Source organism: Drosophila mauritiana, chromosome 3R (assembly GCF_004382145.1).
Source record: "Drosophila mauritiana strain mau12 chromosome 3R, ASM438214v1, whole genome shotgun sequence".
NCBI classification, from domain to species: domain Eukaryota; kingdom Metazoa; phylum Arthropoda; class Insecta; order Diptera; family Drosophilidae; genus Drosophila; species Drosophila mauritiana.
The window spans coordinates 19,246,945-19,264,886 of NC_046670.1; the positions used below are offsets into that span (position 1 = coordinate 19,246,945).

The 17,942-nt window shown below is 44.4% G+C and overlaps 2 protein-coding genes across 5 annotated transcripts in view; both read left to right on the forward strand.

Annotated features, from left to right (window-relative positions):
* LOC117145703 overlaps nucleotides 1–8,498 on the forward strand; it is a 158,531-nt gene extending 150,033 nt beyond the window's left edge. For all 3 annotated transcript variants that reach the window (XM_033311445.1, XM_033311446.1, XM_033311447.1), the window contains 8 exons: nucleotides 764–927; nucleotides 2,441–2,522; nucleotides 3,036–3,254; nucleotides 4,114–4,306; nucleotides 5,256–5,401; nucleotides 5,560–5,825; nucleotides 5,900–6,021; nucleotides 6,402–8,498. In XM_033311445.1, coding sequence (XP_033167336.1) covers nucleotides 764–927; nucleotides 2,441–2,522; nucleotides 3,036–3,254; nucleotides 4,114–4,306; nucleotides 5,256–5,401; nucleotides 5,560–5,825; nucleotides 5,900–6,021; nucleotides 6,402–6,844 — 1,635 coding nt within the window. In that variant the 3' untranslated portion in view covers nucleotides 6,845–8,498. The remainder of the gene's footprint in view (nucleotides 1–763; nucleotides 928–2,440; nucleotides 2,523–3,035; nucleotides 3,255–4,113; nucleotides 4,307–5,255; nucleotides 5,402–5,559; nucleotides 5,826–5,899; nucleotides 6,022–6,401) is intronic.
* A 2,040-nt stretch (nucleotides 8,499–10,538) lies between these two features.
* Nucleotides 10,539–14,801, forward strand: LOC117145054 (carcinine transporter). 2 transcript variants are annotated; one of them, XM_033310563.1, is made up of 10 exons: nucleotides 10,539–10,832; nucleotides 11,108–11,619; nucleotides 11,675–11,790; nucleotides 12,202–12,364; nucleotides 12,436–12,612; nucleotides 12,677–12,826; nucleotides 13,033–13,257; nucleotides 13,483–13,610; nucleotides 13,700–14,121; nucleotides 14,503–14,607. In XM_033310563.1, the coding sequence occupies exons 2-10, from the start codon at nucleotides 11,312–11,314 to the stop codon at nucleotides 14,605–14,607; spliced, it is 1,794 nt and encodes a 597-aa protein (XP_033166454.1). In that variant the 5' UTR covers nucleotides 10,539–10,832; nucleotides 11,108–11,311. The 2 variants fall into 2 exon arrangements, with proteins under 2 accessions (XP_033166454.1, XP_033166455.1); XM_033310564.1 differs by lacking the exon at nucleotides 10,539–10,832 and having other exon boundaries at nucleotides 11,312–11,619; nucleotides 14,503–14,801.
* The last annotated feature ends 3,141 nt before the right edge of the window (nucleotides 14,802–17,942 follow it).

Below are 17,942 nucleotides of genomic sequence, written 5' to 3' on the forward strand. Positions count from 1 at the left end.
TTCCAGGCGACTCTGCATACCGAAAATATCCCAAAAGGCGAACGGACTGCCACCGATACCATATTTGCCCGATTCAAAAAAATCTAATTCACATTGGAGGTTTTTCCACGCTCCCTGCGCACACAAAACTTTGCTGCATTGCTTAAATTAAAAACGGAAAAACTTTGCAATTTCCATGGCCAAACAAACATACGCAATATAAAGTGGAAAAAAAAAGGAAACGAGAGAAGAAAACCAAATTTGTGTTCCCTAAATTTAAAATTCCAAGCTGAAACCGGCAGCCACATCGAATCAGTGCAACAACAACAACAGCAACGCGAACAACAACCACTAAAAGTACAAATAAACCAAACCAGCTACTCCTCTCTCACGGCCTCGTAAAGTTTTATAACTTTGTTAATTTTTCATAATTTTGTTGCTCTACAGCGGCCAACAAATTCTACTCGAATGCTAATCCCCATGTTGTGCGCACTCTATCTCCTTCCCCTTTTACAAATAAATGCACTGAGCCAAAAAGGGGTTGTATAAATATACATATATTTTATTTTTTAGAAACATATACACACAATGTTCAATAACTAAGCAGGATATGTTTATATAATTATCATTAGAGCCCATTATATCTAATATCATTACACCGCATACAATCTTAGATGCTAATTCCCCTATCCAACATTTCGTTTCTCGATTCTAGATGGCGTTTTTCCCCCAGTGTATGTATGCCCCTCACTCACGCTTCTCCTCTCCACTTTTTTCTTCGCAGGGTGGCCGTGTGCGCTTCTCGAACAACCGCGAGAGCACGGGCGTAATTTCATTAAGATCCGCCGGAGATATTTCATTGCCGCAACGTGGACCGCCGCGTAGAGGTCTTATCGTGCCGCAGCAGCCGCCAAATCCACCGACAATAATACCCTTAACGCACGCCAGGTGAGTGTTGCCCCCGGGGGGCAGGAAGTTCCGTTCGGTTCAGTTGGGACAAGGCAATGGCCGGTTGTTGATTGCCATTATTATTTGCAGTTGAGTTTATGGCCGAAGGGCCGACACGTCGAAGGTGGCGCATTAATAAGTAAAACGGAGCCGCCGCTTTAGTGTGGGCAGTTATGATATGGCAAATACAAAGGTCGAACCCTTCCATGCCGCACTTCAAAGGCCATATTTTTGGGAAAGGAGTAGGGATCAGTCAACCATAAAACTGTGCCACAAACGAGACCAGTCTGGCGTGAAAAGGCCAAGCTTTCGGCCAGCTTTTCGACCAGCAAACACTAATAGCTGACCAAGGCGAAAGCAATCAAACAGCTCAAGTCTGGCATCTCGTATTTATTTGTCAATCGAAAAAGGTGCACCCCAAACCCTACAGACACACGGACAGACACAAAAAATCGGTGAAAAAGGGTAGACTTCACTTCATTAGTGCGGTTATCAACGGGTCTGCAGCCAGGCCGAGCGATTGAATGAGCGAATGAACGAATGAATGAATGGGGGCTTGAATGAGGGAATTAGTGAGTGACTGAGTGAGTGACGAACGGGAAGGGAATGGGGAGGAACACCAGCTTGACTGGCAGACGGCACACATATCGAAACGCATCGAACCGAAAGTCATCAATTTCATATTGTTACGCATGCCACACTCTCGATATATATATATATATATATGGATTCTGGATGTTGGATTCGGGATGCCGGATCCAATAAAAGCAAGACATCGACAGGCCGGGACACTTGAATGAAATGGCATTATTGCTACTTCAACGCCAATCCACAAGTCAGAGCGCCAGCTCCTCAATCAGCCAGCTAGGTAGACAGTAGCCCTGGGATGGATGCTGAAAAATGGGGAAATGGGGAAAAGGGGGGAACATGCAGGGGGACGAGAACCTGCGTTTTCCACACGTACGCATACAAAAGGACTTGCTGAAATAACTTATACGCCTCGTGCGCCGCTGGGGCCACAAACGAGCCAAACGAAAAGAAAACTTTTTGTTCTCACGAATTGCGAGCGAAAGCCAAAGAGAATGGGGAAACGAAGGTGGAAAACAAACAGCAAAGGCAACCAAAAGTGAAAATCTCAACAGTGTTGAAGCAAAATGGTAAAAGGAAAATCTGCCAAGTAAAAGAAATGCGAAAAAGATATCAAGTATTTATTTATATGACCTTTGTTTGCCACTCGACCTCGGGTCGTGTATACATCCCAACCTCTCGGCCCGACACCTTCGACTTTCCTTTGCTTATTGTTTGCCATCAAAATGTTTGCCGTTCTCGATTTTCAAGTTTTTTTTGGCCATTATAAGAGGCACTTTAAGGTGAAATGGATATCATTTGTGTTGAAAGGCAAGCTTTGCTGAACCAAAGATTAAAAAGTTCTCAGAAATTGTTTGACAATGTAATATGCTTGGGAGTTCCTTTTTTTACATTATTCTTATGCTGATAATTACCATATTTTCAGATCTCATGATCGGGAAAGCGGCGACTATGCGGGGTCCATCTCAGACCTACAAAGCGTTACCTCCAGATTCAGTACGGTGTCGGTAAGTGCAGAAACCAAGTTCCACTTGGATCGGGCTCATTTAACTTGCAGCTATGGTCGCCTCCAACTCCTCTGGCTTCTCCGACTCCTCCAAGTCCAGATACGCTGCATCTGAATGCGTCTAAATTGATTAAGTGCTCTTTGTGACAAACAAACTTCGCATTTGGCCAATGTCGTCTGGTCGAAAATGGACGATGGCCGAAATGCACGTAGATAGAGGGAAATAAAAACGAGCGGGCGACCGAGGAACGCACACAAACTTGAAAAGCTTTTTAGCCAAGTTTTTCCTCGGCTCCCCGCGCCGGTTTTAGTATTTTTTCCTTGTTTTCCCGGAGTCGGAGTTTGGCACTTAAGCCAGCTAAACGTTGTCGGAATACGAACGGCAAATGCTATTGGTTTGGATTTGTGCTGGTTGGGGGAGTTGAGGTTCGGCGACCATTTCATTTGCAAAGTTGACTTGCCCTAACTTGGCTAATATGGAAACGCACTCAATCCGCTTTACGCCCCTTTTCAGATTGGCACCAACAACTGCACGGCCCGCTATCGAACCCTAAGCGGCGGAATCGGGGAATCGCCATCGCTGTCGCCCAGTCCATCGTCGGATTACGAGGACATTGGAGTGACCAGGGGCCACGGTTGCCTGCCGCCCAGCCTGCTGGCCGCTAAGGCCAAAAAGAACGGACTGCCGCACGGCAAGGCGAACACCATTTGCCAAAAGGCCACGGTGCATCATGTAAGTTAATTAAACGCTAATACCAAAAGGAAAACAGATTTGCAGGAGGTGGAAGAGGACGCAACTGCATCGCCGATGCAGCCACGGAGATTTTGTTGACACATTATGTGGCCTGCGAAATGTAATTAGCCCCTTGGGGGGCTTGCATATGCAATTGGCTTCATCGAGGCCTTAGCTAACAGTAAAGCTAAAGCCAAAGCTAAAGCCTCATAATGGCCCGACTGGACCACAACTCTTTGGCGCGACATGCACTCTAAATGCAAATGCCAGTTTAATGAGTTTTTATGGCCGCTTGCACGGTTTTAGCGTGCTCGCAAAAGTGAAAGTTCATCTCGGCCAAACTTTCGAGGCGAGTCGAGGCCTGCCAAAAAAATATGAGCAAAGTTTTGGTGTCCAGCATCGCAGCTTAAGGATCAGAGAAACTAATGCAGTCGGCTCCTAAAGCCAGATATTCAGTGCAAAATTTGCTTTGATTTTATTCAGAAAAGGCACAAAACTAAAACTGACTATAAGTTATTATCATGTGCTAATGCAAACCATTTATTTAGAATGCAATGGCACACACATGTGTTAACATTTATTCTCCGTGTAGACAAAGTCAAGACTCTAATTCCTTCTTCTCTACACGAACGTATTGGTATGTTCGTTTTAAACTTTTTAATGATTTAACTAACAAAACTTTCCTGCTATTCCTGTTCTTGTTCTTGTTTTTCGCTGCTCTCCCTTCAACATGCAATTTATTGCACAACGATGACGACGACGTCGACGACGCAACCAAAACACACGGAAAAAATACGGATAACTTTCACTTCACTCCGGCTGGTCTGGACTGGGGGATTGGTATGGATTGGATTGTTAGTCGGGCGAGATGCGTAGCTCGGCAAAGGAAATTGGCGCATTTAATGAGAATGGACGAAACTTTGTTGCCACAAAGGATACGTCGAGGGATTTCAGCAATTCCCAAGATAATACCGACCGTGGCAGCATGAGCGATCAGGCGTTCGCCTGTTCGGCCAGCTCCGTGGAAAGTTTGCCCAGCGCATCCGGTTCGAGTAAGTATACGAATACGGATAGGGATAGGGATAGCAATGGAGTTGCGGATACGGATACGGGGGTTGTAGATACACAACCGGGACTGCCTGTGTATCTTTGTCTGAGCTGGCAATTTAGAGTTTTTGGGCTTTGATTTCGCCAGCTGCAGGAGCAAGCCGTCTGCTGGATGCTCCTTTCCTTCCCGATGGCCATCCAAAAATTCCCAGACTGCCTTGCTGGCTTGGTTGGCGGCTGGCTTGGCTGGCTTGCATATTGGTCTATTAACAGTTGTAGTTCTTGTTGCGGTTTTTTGTTGCTCCTTCAAATTTTGCAAACTTAATGAATTTTTAATGCACTTGCTGCTCTGCCTGCCCCTCGGGAGGCCAAAGAGGGGCCAAGTGCCGATGGGCGAGGCAGATTGCAATGTCTGGGGCGTGGTTAAATGAAGGGCAACCGCTTCCTTTTTAATGAACAAAACTTTTGGCCAAATAAAAGGCAATACCGGTGGAGCAGGAGCAGGAGCACCGGCTTAACTGGATGGGTGCGTGGGTGGGCAACTTTGAAAAGTGCAAGGAAAAATACTTTATTTTTCATGTGGCCAGGACACAAAGCAAGGATTAGCCAAAAGCTTTGGCCAGCAAACCAAACAAAAGCAACGCAAAGAAAACAACAGCTCGAAAAAATAATGGGAAACTTCAAGTGCATATTTGAATATTTTCGGAGCCAAGTGAATGTACAAGTATGTGTATGTGTGTGTGTGAAAATATTTGAAAAGTTTTTAATTAACCAAACGAATGAGTGTGAGTTCGAACATGCATGGCTGGATGTTTGTCCGTAGTAAATTCCTTGGGTCCTGCGGCTAATTGGCTGTGGGCGCATTAATTGGAAATTTGCCAGGACAAACTTTGGCCCAAAAAAGCAGGGCAAATATTTATCAAGCCTCCTTCCCGCCTCTTCCATCGTCCGCAGGCACCCAGGCTCTGGTTCGTCCTGGCAGTCCGCACAGCTCGATTTCGGCCGAGGATCGCACCTCGATGGCCAGCTGCATCTGCAAGGCCAAGGCTCTCGTGGATAGTTTGCCCAATCCCTACGACAAGGAGGCACTCAAATTCAAGGTGAGTTGCTGAATTAAGCAAAATATTAAACTTTCTTTTAAAGTTCGCCTGCCCTGCTTAACAGGCAGGATTCCCCTGGCCATGAGAAGCTTTCTTAACTACCCAAAAAAGATTTCTTCAAGCACGGTAATCTAATAATATTATTATTCCATCTACAGAAGGGCGACCTTATCGATGTGCTGTCTATGAACGCCTCGGGCATTTGGAAGGGACGATGCCACGGCCGCGTGGGCCACTTCAAGTTCATAAACGTGGAGGTGCTGCCGGAGCAGCGAATGAAGAACTCCAGCAGCAAGACCCTGGCCCCCGGCTCACGTTTGGCTAATTCTGGAAATGGCAGCCACAATGGTGGACCCTGCTCCGTGGAGGACCTGCTGATTCGCATCGGACTCAAGGAGTACACATCCGTATTCGTGCTCAACGGGTAAGTGGTGTAGATGAAACAAATTTACCAACAATATTTTTGTTGGATTGTTTCACCTATCGTTCCATTTGCAGCTACGAGGACCTGGAACTGTTCAAGGAACTGGAGCCCGCTGACCTGGATTACCTCGGCATTCTCAACCAGGAGCATCGTGCCAAGCTGCTGACGGCTGTGCAACTGCTGCATGACATTGAATGTAAGTCGTCTAGTCACCAAAAGACCGCTTAGATTCCTCAAACTCTGGCTCATTTTATGCAACGATTTCCATGAATGGCGAACTTTTTGAAGAATTGTGAAATTCATCAATTTAGATCGAAACTTTATTAGGCCTAGATGAGGTACAATGTAGTCTTTATCGGGTACCAAAACAACACTTGATAAGTTTTATGCAGTCATAAACACGATTTAGTAAAACAGTTTGAACTAGTATAACTTGCGTTCGCCCTCTACTGTGAATCATTGTTGAAATAAGCCATAAATTGATAAAGCCTAACCTAACCTACTCTTACCCCGAACCAAACACCACACCCACCCACACACCACGCATACTCACAGCTACAAATTTCGCCCGCACAGGCTCCGATGTGGATATAGCCGGATCCAGCTCGGAAAATGATGAAGCCCGCCTGAACAACATCAATATGAAGCATGGAGCTTCGCCCTTTGGTCGACGCCACTTTCCCCGCGACTCTGGATGCTACGAGGGATCCCCGCTACCCAGCTCACAGACACCCACCCAGGCGGTAAACTCGACGGACGAGTCGAACAGCCTGGACGACGTGGTGACCAAGTGTTCCAGTGAAATCATGAAGCGCGTGGAGAGCGCACGCCGTTGCAAGGACAATCCGTTCAAAACCACTCTGCCCGGCGGAGGACGACTGGGCAAGAAGTCCTTTCTCGGCGGCAACGGCCTTATGGCGGACGATACGCTCACGCGTGGAGGGCTTAGCGAGAAGTCGAGCGATTCGGGGGTCAGCAGCAGTTCGCTATCGTCGGGTCCGCTGAAGAGCAGCACTTAACATTTGCCCACCATACTGGCCCACGAGTTGCTGCTGGGCGTGGGCTCGGGCATGGGCATGGGTCTTGGTCTTGGCACCATGAGTCATGGCACCACCGGTACCCTGACGCCCCACGGAGTGGCCACTGCCACCTCGCCTACCGCCCATTCGGCACCGCTGGGAAACATCTGCAACACGCTGCCACATGCACCAAGCTCCTCCGGCGGCGGCGGCCTATCTTCCTCCATGGCCAGCAACCTGCCACTCAACCGGAATCTGGTAATGCTACGCAATCATCTGCGCAAGAATACGGGCGGTAGCATTACCGGAAATGGCGGCGTAGGAGCTTCCGGTGTTGGAGCACAGCTGCTGCAGGATCAGGACGACAGACTGGAGGATCAATAACCCATTTACTACATCAAATTCTTAGTTTAGTCTCCCGTTGAGTTAAGTGTATTTCAATTGCTGTGATTCGATAGTGAAAACAAAAGGCCAACACGCGTCTTTCAGTTCAAATGTATAGTATGTATAGAGAGAGATAGACAGACAGTTAAGAGAGAGACCGGTATAGTGAGGATATGTTTAAAGGAAAGAGAGAGATAGCAAGCAGAGATAGTAAGAGTCAGTCAATCCTTCCTCCGATAATGTTGGCATTTACACAAATATTTAACACTTATATATAAATACAGACTTTACAGACTTATATACATACACAATCTGCCGAAAAGGAGAAATTTTATATACTTAGTGAAGTAACGAAAATATTTATATATTTTGACTATTTTTAGTTAGTTTGAAGCTATGCATTGAATGAGACTTGTATGATTTGCCATTTTATTACTGTTTAATTGCTTTGTGTATGCATATTTCTCAACGTGATATTGTCAAACGTCCAACTTGAATTGCATTTTAAATAGATTCATTTCCAACATTTTAATAAGAGACACACATAGAAGTTGATTCCTATTTTAAGGCACTAATCTGAGTGCAAGCAATAGACCAATTCAATTTTAGCAACCAAACAAAACAAAGTATTTATAAACAAAAATAGAAAACATAAGAAGAAACAGAACACCAACTGCCATTCGAAACTAATTTTAATTTGTTAATCTCGTATAAGGACAATGTAAATGGAATGAATGCATCGTGCAAATCCGTCAAAAAACTTGTAAAAATTAATGCCGAAAATTGCCAAATCGAGCAAACAGAAGTAATGTACGCTAAGCAATATTTTCAAATCGTAGCGTGTCGTGTCCGGATCGTGTGTACATATATAGGATGATCCAGTTAAGATCTATTATGCCACTTATAGAAGATATCAGATCGTATACACAATGAGCGATTTAGCGATAATCAAAAGCAGACAATGAAATTAGTCAGGCAGCGCAAATGTTTTTAATCAGTTTTCAGCAATTAGTTAAATAAATGAACGAATATTTATCACGGCACAAGAACTACGAATAACATATTTAAATTAAATCTGATTAAAATACATAATAATTAATAGCATAACTAAGCGTAGAGCATATGATTCTAATATAGCAATTGACAAAATGTAAATGAGTTTATTCGCAAAACGCTTTGACATCTACTCAGAACGTAATTAAACCTGAACATATTTTGTGACATAAGATATCGATATTCATATTGTAACTCAATTAATTCTAATCGCAAATAAATTAAATCAAATTTAAACAAAAAACAAATCGCACGTGTTACAGCCCGACGAAGATAAGGTTAAAGACATATATATGACAAGAGGATGTGAAATAGTGGATTATAGGCATTTTTTTAAATTTAACTCCAAAGTACATATAAGTGTTTCAACTGTAAATTGTAACAAAGTCAAAAGAATATTTATATATTTAGAGACGAGATGAGAAGCAAACACAAATCGAACACATCCACACAGCATGTGCTAGCATTTTCTAATTATCACTGTAAAATGATGTAATTTAAAGACAGAATATATAAGCAATATTAAAGTTTAACCTAACATGGAGCCACAAAATCGATCATAAGGTCATTACAATTGCAAAACAAAAGAAAAACCAGTAAAATTCCAATACACAAAGAAAACGAGAGCGCAAACTAAAGTATTCAGAGTTCAGTAAATTTTAGAAGAAATTTTCAAAAATAAAACCAAAACACGGTGGATAATGATGATTCATGTTTATGCATCAATCAAAATAAAATTCTTTAAATAAAAATGAACATATCTAAAACGTAAGCACTGATTGAATGTGTTATCATTGGGATTGGTTGGAATGCTTTCAGCATTTAGAAGGAAACTATTTTTATATATCAAGTCATTAGCTTTCATTGACTCTTATTGGCATTGACTTTCCCATACCCTTGGTTCCAGTTGTCCATAATTTTCGATGGGCACAGCTCTACTTAAGCGATTTCCAGCTTTTGATCGGGCAAAAAAGGCCGCCTCAATGGCTTTAAGAAGCAATTTGGACTACACTTTAGGTTTCAGGCAATTGAAATTTAGCGAATGGCCTCGCCAGCTAATGTGATTCACCTAAGCACATCTCAAGATTTCTGAAATGTAAACGATTTTCAAACCAGGAACCTTTGAATCTCCGTCCCGCTCCGATAAACACGACTAGTTGGTGTCGGTGACAGTCAATGGATTAGCACAGCGCCGACGAAAGCTGCTCTGATTAAATTTACAGATCCACTTCTTATCCCAGATCTATACTATCTGGTGCCGCTGCTGATGATGGTGGCGATGATGATGTTTATTCATAGAGTGACAGTCGTCGCTGGCTTAGTTTTTACAGCGTCTAGTCGGGCGGCCGGGAACTGAATTTGCGCTTAAGTGCTTTAGTAAATTGTTAAATTGCTTTTGTCTTTCGCACTGGCCAGTAGCTAGTATATGAAAATATGAAAATTGATATTATTGCATTTGCACAAGCCCAGCCAAGTGGACTCTATCTCATTGCCAGCAACGTGTTCTCGGCTTGGTTTCAGTCACAGTCGAAACTCAAATGCGGCAGCAGCTCAAAACGAGCACTAAGATAACCGTTTATTTAATCCAATAAGCAAATAGAAACAATGGAAAAAGTATAAAATATAAATTCTAGATAAAAACGTAACGTCAAAGTGCAAGTGCAGTGCTAGCGGCTTAGATGGCCATATATCAAAAGATTCTAATCGGGCTTATTTCGGAGCCATAGCCGTGTAGCTTTGCTTTGTCTAGTCTCCGAAATATTTCTGGATCCCGAATGCAATCTTCTTGGGTCTATCTTATCTGCTGAGAGACTTGCGGTCGTGTTGGACTACTGACTTATGGGCTCTATAAAGATGAAATTGCATCTGCAATCGCTTGGATGCCCCATATCAATGAAAATATTTTCCCTATATAACTGACAGCGATTGAAATGTAAACACTTTTATGACCGCCTACATATTGCGCAATTCACCGGGTTCATTAGATCCCAATTAACCATTTGTTTTGCTGTCCAACCGATTAGCATAATGACCCACAATGGGCTTATCAGTGGCGCTGGAGAAAGGTGATTAGATTCGCGGGCCCTGCGAATAAAAAACATAACCTGCTCAACGGGGAAACCATCACCTTCAGACACATTTTGGACAGGTCGGCTCTCGCAATGGTTATACACATTGGTGTAAATCAGATAGACGCCCTGTTATCAGTTGTTCGTTTTATAATGCCCCTTTTGGACTGATAAGTCGCACCACAGCCGTTCGGTCACTCAGAACAGCACCGTCGCGTGTTGGCCACAGTTGATGAGCTCTCGCAGACGCCGTAATCAGAAGTTTCGCCGTTTTGCGACGGGATGTGAAAAGTGCAATAAAGCTGCCAAAATCCGTTTATATTTCCAAATTTCCCTCAGATTGGGATGATTTCGTTAATCTGACTTTATCCATACAAATAAATTAAATTGCAAGGTATCAATTACCAAAGTTTGAATCGAAATCAATTTTAGAAAACTTACTTCACTTATCAAAGTTTTAGTGCCTAAAATCTTAAAAAGTGGTAAGTGAAACAAGAAGAAATTACATTTGCTTTGAAAATGTATTTATTAAATATGAAATAAAAGGAAGAGAAAGATATAAGAAAGTGAATAAAATATTTCAAACGCTCTGACAGATGGCATGTTAAAAAAAACTAAATATCCCAGTTAGCAAACATTTATCATAAAGATATTATGGCTGCAATTTTTGAGCACCATATAATCATGAATGATTTTATACCGCCCAAACAAGCAAATCGTATATGACTCAATGTGATTTTATATTCATAATTTGAAGATTTTAACAACGTTTTGGCGCCAACTGGCGTGGCGACAAGTGTCTGCTTAGGAGCCCCGGCAATCTGCCTTAGCTAATTGCCTAGCAATCTCCGCATCCGAGCTGAATTCTGTGCCCCAGATGCCATAAAGATTAGTCTGCTTATCTGGCCCTTCGACTGACTGGGGACTACGCCACAGCCACTTGGAATATCAGTAGTGCAAAATGAGAGACAAGAAGGAACAGGCGAACAGCCGCAAGGCCTCCCAAGTCTCGGGACACTTTTCCCAAATGGACGTGGACGACTCGGAGTTCAACGATCCCTTCCAGGCTCTGATGGAGAAGGCTGGCAACCATGGACGGTATCAAACCCTTTACAATTTCGTATTTGTCGGCGGTTTGGCCTTCAGCGGTGCCATGATCTACATGAACATCATCCTGGCCCTCAATATACCCGATCACTGGTGCACAGTGCCAGGCAGGGAAAACACCAATTTTTCACTCGAGGAGTGGCGGGACATTACCCTGCCCAAGTAAGTGGGAATGCAACCGTCCAAGTTCAATAAACTGAATATAGTTTTGGAATAGACAGGCTGACAACCGCGGAAGGGAGAAGTTCAGCAACTGTGAAATGTTTCAAATGAACTTCTCAGAGATCACGGACTGGTCAGCTTGGAATAGCAATGGGACAAAAACGACAGAAGGTGAGTTCCTTTTTTCTTAGAAAGATGCAAACTATTTTCAAGAACGCGTATAAATAAATTAATGCGATTAAATTTAACAAATCTTCGAGAAGTTTAAGTTGATTTCTCTGCTGTTACCAAACATGTGGCTTTTTTATTCGCTCCATATGCACTTATTTATTTGTGTTAACTTTCTGTGAAGCCACATCAAGTGCTGGGCTTATTGCCAAATATTTAACGAGCCAGCCGTTTCCCATCAAACAACTTTTTAAGAGAAAGTAAATACATACGTTTGCCGGATTAGTGGTGAAATTACTTGCCATTTGGCTGCTGCTGCTGCCGTCTTCTTATAAATATTTGCAACTTTGCACTCGAATGCATTTTACGACCCAGTCCCCATTTCGAACTCCCACTTCCCACTCGTCCTTTCAGCCTGCCAGAACGGCTGGAGTTACGACAAGACCTGGTACGAGAGCACCATCCCCACGGACCACAACTGGGTGTGCGCCAAGGATTTGTTCGTGACAAATGTGTTCGTGGTGGGTCGTGTGACGGAGGTGGCCGGTTCATTTATATTGGGACAAATGGGCGACTCGTAAGTAGCGCGACTTCCACCTAACTAAGTTATGGCAGCGACGGTAATTGAATTTGTCCACTTGGCCGCAGCTACGGTCGCAGGTTTGTGTACTACATCAGCGTGGTCTTCTGCTCCCTGGGACGCCTTGGGTCCATCATGTGCACCAGCTCATACACGTGGTTCCTCATCATGTCCGGCATCGTGGGCCTCACCGTGAACAGCCTCTTCCAATCGCCTCAAATTATCGGCATGGAAATCTCGCGGGAGTAAGTTTCGCCAAAGTTTTTGTCCAACTTTTATTGCTAATGCACCCACTCCATTCGTATCCAGGGAGGACCGGAGTCGAATTGCCTTCTTCCAGAGCTGCGGCTGGTCCATCGGCACCACCCTAATGCCTCTGCTCTACTGGTGGCTACGCCACTGGGACTCCTTCATGTGGCTCACCTCGATACCCACAGCGATGGTTCTGCTTTTTTCCAAGTAAGTCACGCAGCAGTAGCCCACAAAACTCTAATCATCTTCCAAGTTTCCACTGTGACACTAATTGTTTCTTAAGTTGGTCAATGTAGTAGTTAGAAAGTTTGCCTCAGAACATAAAGCAATTTCATCGCTTACGAAGCACCTCTGTAAAAGCAAAGTCCTATATTCATGCTTCCTAAAACTGCAAAATCTTGAATTTCCTGCAGATACGTCATCGAATCGCCCCGATGGTTGATTAGCAAACAGCGCTTCCGCGAGGCCATTATCCAACTGCAGAAGATAGCCAAAATTAACGGTCATCGCTTCGACATGACCGAGAAGGAATTGGCGGAGATCTACAGCCGGGACAAGCAGGACGTCACCTACGGCATTGCATCGCTCTTTGCTGGTTGGCGGCTGGCACGCAACACCACCATCATGGGATTCAGCTGGTGAGGAATGTCGATAGACCGCGGAAAATATTTAAAAAGATAAAAAAGTCTAATTAAGATATATAAACTATATAATAATTTACTTAAATTAATTCGAGGGATGCTGTACATATATATATTCCCTTGTAAAGTGCTATTGATATTCTAATAATTTCTCTTAGTGCATTTAGGACTTCACACCGAAAGCAATTTGCATCTCTAACTGCTGATTCACTCCCTTTTCAGGTGCGTGGTGGCCGTCTCCTATTTCACGCTGGTGCTCTTCAGTTCCCGCATGGCGGGCAATCCGTTCCTGAACTTTTTATACCAGAGCATTGTGGAAATCCCCGCCTACGTCGTGGGCCGTTATATGGGTAAGTGCTGCGGGGCGTGACGCCACGCTGATTGGAGCAGTCCATCACCGTCGATTTGTCCTCTTACCCACTTTTCCAATTTCCACCAGGCGATACGTACGGCAGGCGGTTCACCAACTCCGTGTCGTTCCTCATCTCGTTCGTCACCTGCCTGCCCATCATTGTGTATTCGACGGATGAGCGGTACGAGAACCTCATGATCTACCTGGCCACGTTCATCAAGTTCCTCAACGCCCTCACCTTTTTCACGGTGAATCTGCAGTGCCTGGAGATCTATCCCACGTGCATGCGTCAGACGGGCGTGGCGTTGGGCACCATTCTGGCCAACGCCATCGGAGTCCTGGCCCCGTACCTGGTCTACCTGGGCACCACCGTGGACATCCGGGCACCGTACTACATCCTGGGCGTTCTCTTTCTGCTGGGCGGCATTGGAGCTCTCTTCCTGCCGGAGACCCTGCACAAGAAGCTGCCGGACACCATGGAGGAGGCGGGTCACTTTGGCAAACACGATGTGAGTGCAATCTGGGTCGAGTTTTTACAGTTTGCTCAGGTGTAAAACTTGGCAATTGAGATATAAATCGAATTTTAAATCAGAAATTGTTATGAGAGTTTTAATAGCCAATATTTTGAATGAATTTTTCTTACACTTTCGCCACAAAGTACTAACCCACTATAAAGGCTAAGAGAGTTAAGCAAACGTGCAACAAAATATGAAAAGCAGTCAGGCAATTTCTCTGTAATTACTTTCTCCAAAGTGGCAAGAGTTCTTCAACCTTCTTCCGCTTCATGAGCAATGAGCCACGCTGGAGTTTTGCTGGCACATCTAATTTATAATCTAAATTATGCAAAGCAGCCGTAGCCTAATTTCATTTTTCACAAATTTAATTTACAGAAATTCTTCAGTCTGCCGAAACCGCCGCCGGCGGCGGAGAAGGACGACAAGCTGTCATCCCATCCGGAGTTAACCAGGCTCAGACGCTCGGAGACGGCGCCCTGAATCCCCGAATCCCGGAATCTGAATCCTCGAGTCCTGCGAACTCCATCGAAGTCCTCGCCGGCAATCGATACCCGTTGCCATTCCCGTTCACCACTCACGCGCCCCTTGTGATGTTACGTTAAGTTTGGCCCCAAGTATTGCGAATAAAGTATTGTTATGTAGGCAGCCGTAATAAGACCCGTATAAATCACAAATCACCCGACCGCCCGACCATCGGTGCACAAAGAAATCCCGGCAATGAGTTTATCAGCGCATCTGTCAGAAATTTACAAATTACCTGGGGTGGCTAATGCTGTGGCTAATTTAATAAATGACGCGCCACCAGCACCGCGGCGCACACATGGCGTATGCGTAATGCGTGGCAGGCGCCTGATTTATGCAAGTTATGTATCAATTTTTATCACCAGTTGCAGGAATTGAGCCCTGGCCCTCGTCTGTCTCTTTCGCACTGGAAGTTGGCCAAGTGCTAAACTGTAAGCAGCCACTAACACCAAAACCAACTGTCAGCGGAAACGAGAAATACAATGTATTGAAATGAAGAGAAATGGTAAGCCGACGCTGGAATGCACTTTAAAAGGGTTGCAATTAATTTAACATTTAGCCTAATTTGGATAAAAATATTATAGCTTGCTACAGGCAAGTGATAGGAAAACAAATTTAATTTCGTAATTTAATGCGCACGTAAACGATTTATTGGCATTTAAATAAAATATGGTTTTCTTTGAAAATTCCCCTATAATGCGTAAAATAAATAATGTTCCTAGCATGCAAGTCCTGCCATTTAAATCTCTCTATATTATCACAACTTTTCGCTGCATTTGGCAAGTTAAACCTTCTCCAGCAGACTGATATAGACCTCCTTGAACTAACCATCTTTGCCCCGGTAAAAACTTTTACTCGTACGGCTTGCCAGAAACAGGACGTGCAACTTTTGTGCGCAAAGGTGTTTCGTTTTTCAAGTTATTTATTATGATTTATTTGCCAATGTGGTGCGCTGATGTGCCAACGTCTCAGGCGGAGACTGAATCTTGGTCGTGGTCTTGGTCCGGGCACGAAGCTACTCCTACTCCGAGCTAACAGCTACCATCTACCGACTACCAACTCCATCTGGCGTGGCTGCAGTGGCGATAAGTAAATTGTTTATCCTACTTGTGAGTTATGTGCTGCGACGGCCAGCCAGCAAGCCAGGCCAAAAGTAAAGGATGAGGGGCAGCAGCAGGATTCCAGGAGCAGCCATTCAGTTTGATGATCATGTTGATGTTGGCCCTAGGTTGGACCTCGCAACTGGAGCTGGAGCAGGAGCAGGAGCTCTGAAATGGCCGGGGCGGCTAACATTGTTATGCTTTCATAAACAGCTGAGCGCAATTTTCTGATAAGCCAGGTCCTGTGCCTCAGTGTGTTTGCGAGCTGGTGTTACTGGCTATTTGTTTCAATTTATCATAAAAGGCAACGCCGGAAGTCAGCCGAGCTGCAGTTGAATGAACGATGGAGGCAGCGGAGTCTTAGACTTCAGGCGACTTAGCCGTAAGACGGCCGGCAAAAGTCCTTGGCAGCCAGCTGAGTGGCATTAGGAGGGATTCCCGGCCATTCGCATCGAGGAGCGGCCTCTTTAAGGACTGCATAAATACGGCTCACAATTATCGCTGTCGCCAGCCAAGGCAGCTACACTTGGAGAAACGCGAATTTACACTTACACAAATTACAATTTGTGAATTTCTTTGATTTAGTCGACATAAAGTATTTTATAATTAATTAAAATATTATTAAAGCTTGGCTATAGAGATTTTCACATTGGAATTTCCAATTACTTTAGGATTTGTGTAAACTTTTGAAGGTGATCCCACTTTAAGAATCCAATAGACCATCTTACGCTAAGCTAGCTATTTCTCCCAAGTGTATCCAAATTACCCACCAACTTCAGCTTGTCTTGAGAACTGGTCCTCCGGTCCAGTTTATCCTGGAATTCTCCTCCTGGCAGTAATGAAAACAAATGCCCGGCCATTTGCAGCAACGGGGACAATTAAAGAGGCAAACATTAGGAGACTGCAATGGCAGCGAAACGCTAAGTAAATCTCGAGTGCATTGCCGCATTGGAGCGGCGAGGCTTTTACTACAAATTTTCCCGGGGTTTTTCATATTTCACGCAATTGAGAAGGAGCCAAACTATTTGCAATATTTCAGGCTGCCACACGAACGAAATCCAGACATGAAAAATGCAATGCTTGCTTGGGCTTCCTTCAGTGGCTGAATGTGGGTGGAAAATCGGTGAAAATGCGGCAAAGTGGGTGGAATTGGGCGCAAGAAGCGGGTGCCACAACAGTGATTGCGCTTTATTTGTGATAATAAAACACACCATCGCGCCGAGACGACGACGACGACAACGTTGGAAGAGTGGGCTGTGGCGGGTGGGGCAGTAAGTTGGGGGTAAATCGAACCGCGAAATTGCAACAAACTGCGCGTGCATTGGCCTCCACGAAAAAGGTCGAAAGGGGTGGTTTCGGGGAAACAGAGCAGAAGTCAGGACCTTGCTGTCGGGGCATAAGAATATTTAAGCTGCAACAACGTTGCAGCAAATATTAAAGGAAAACACCAACGGCAGCGGGGCGCAAAAGGATTTACTGCATATTTCATGTTCACAACGAACCAATTTTACGCTCTTCAAATCCTATTAGTCAATGGCCCTATGGGGATGCATCACCACCACCACCACCAGTGGCAGAACCACCAGCAGCAGCACCACCAGCAGGAATACACGTAGGGAAATACCTATTAACTTGGGTTACAAAGTGCATTCAAATACAAATCGAATGGCAAGAGAAATAATAATGTGGTTTAATTGAAATATATCTTAGAATGCTTAACATTTATTCTAAAAACAGTCAGCAAAAAGTGTTATTCAAAAATAAATCTATATATTTCATTACCTGAGATGGTTAGCACTTTACTTGCAGTGCAGCCAACAGGAGCTTCGGCGGAATCAAGCAGGACTTTCAGCCAAGGCAGCTGTTTCGGCAAAGGGTTGAGATCCATCGCTGTGGTGTGGGATGGAGCGGAGTGGGTGGTGCAGGGTGATTGGTGATGCCTTGGCTCAGATACAGCGATTTACTGGCACACACTCGAGGATACGTATCTATAGATATATCTTTATGTACGTACGCTGTATATATGTATGTATGCACATATATATAAGTAAGACTCTGGCCTGGGTCAGCTTAGTGTGTCTGGCATTTCCGCACGATTATGCATGTGAGTGGCGGTGTGGAGCTCTCTCTGGCCTTTTGGGTGGGGATAAGCCCAGTGGACAGCCCGCAAATGCCCGCCTGGAAACGGTTCTC

Bases quoted from the DNA above. Each gene is read 5' to 3' on its own strand.
- LOC117145054 (XM_033310563.1), top strand. From the start codon at position 11,312: ATGAGAGACAAGAAGGAACAGGCGAACAGCCGCAAGGCCTCCCAAGTC. The intron at 12,365-12,435 runs GTAAGTAGCGCG...ACTTGGCCGCAG, and splicing joins TTGGGACAAATGGGCGACTC to CTACGGTCGCAGGTTTGTGT. The intron at 14,122-14,502 runs GTGAGTGCAATC...TTTAATTTACAG, and splicing joins GTCACTTTGGCAAACACGAT to AAATTCTTCAGTCTGCCGAA.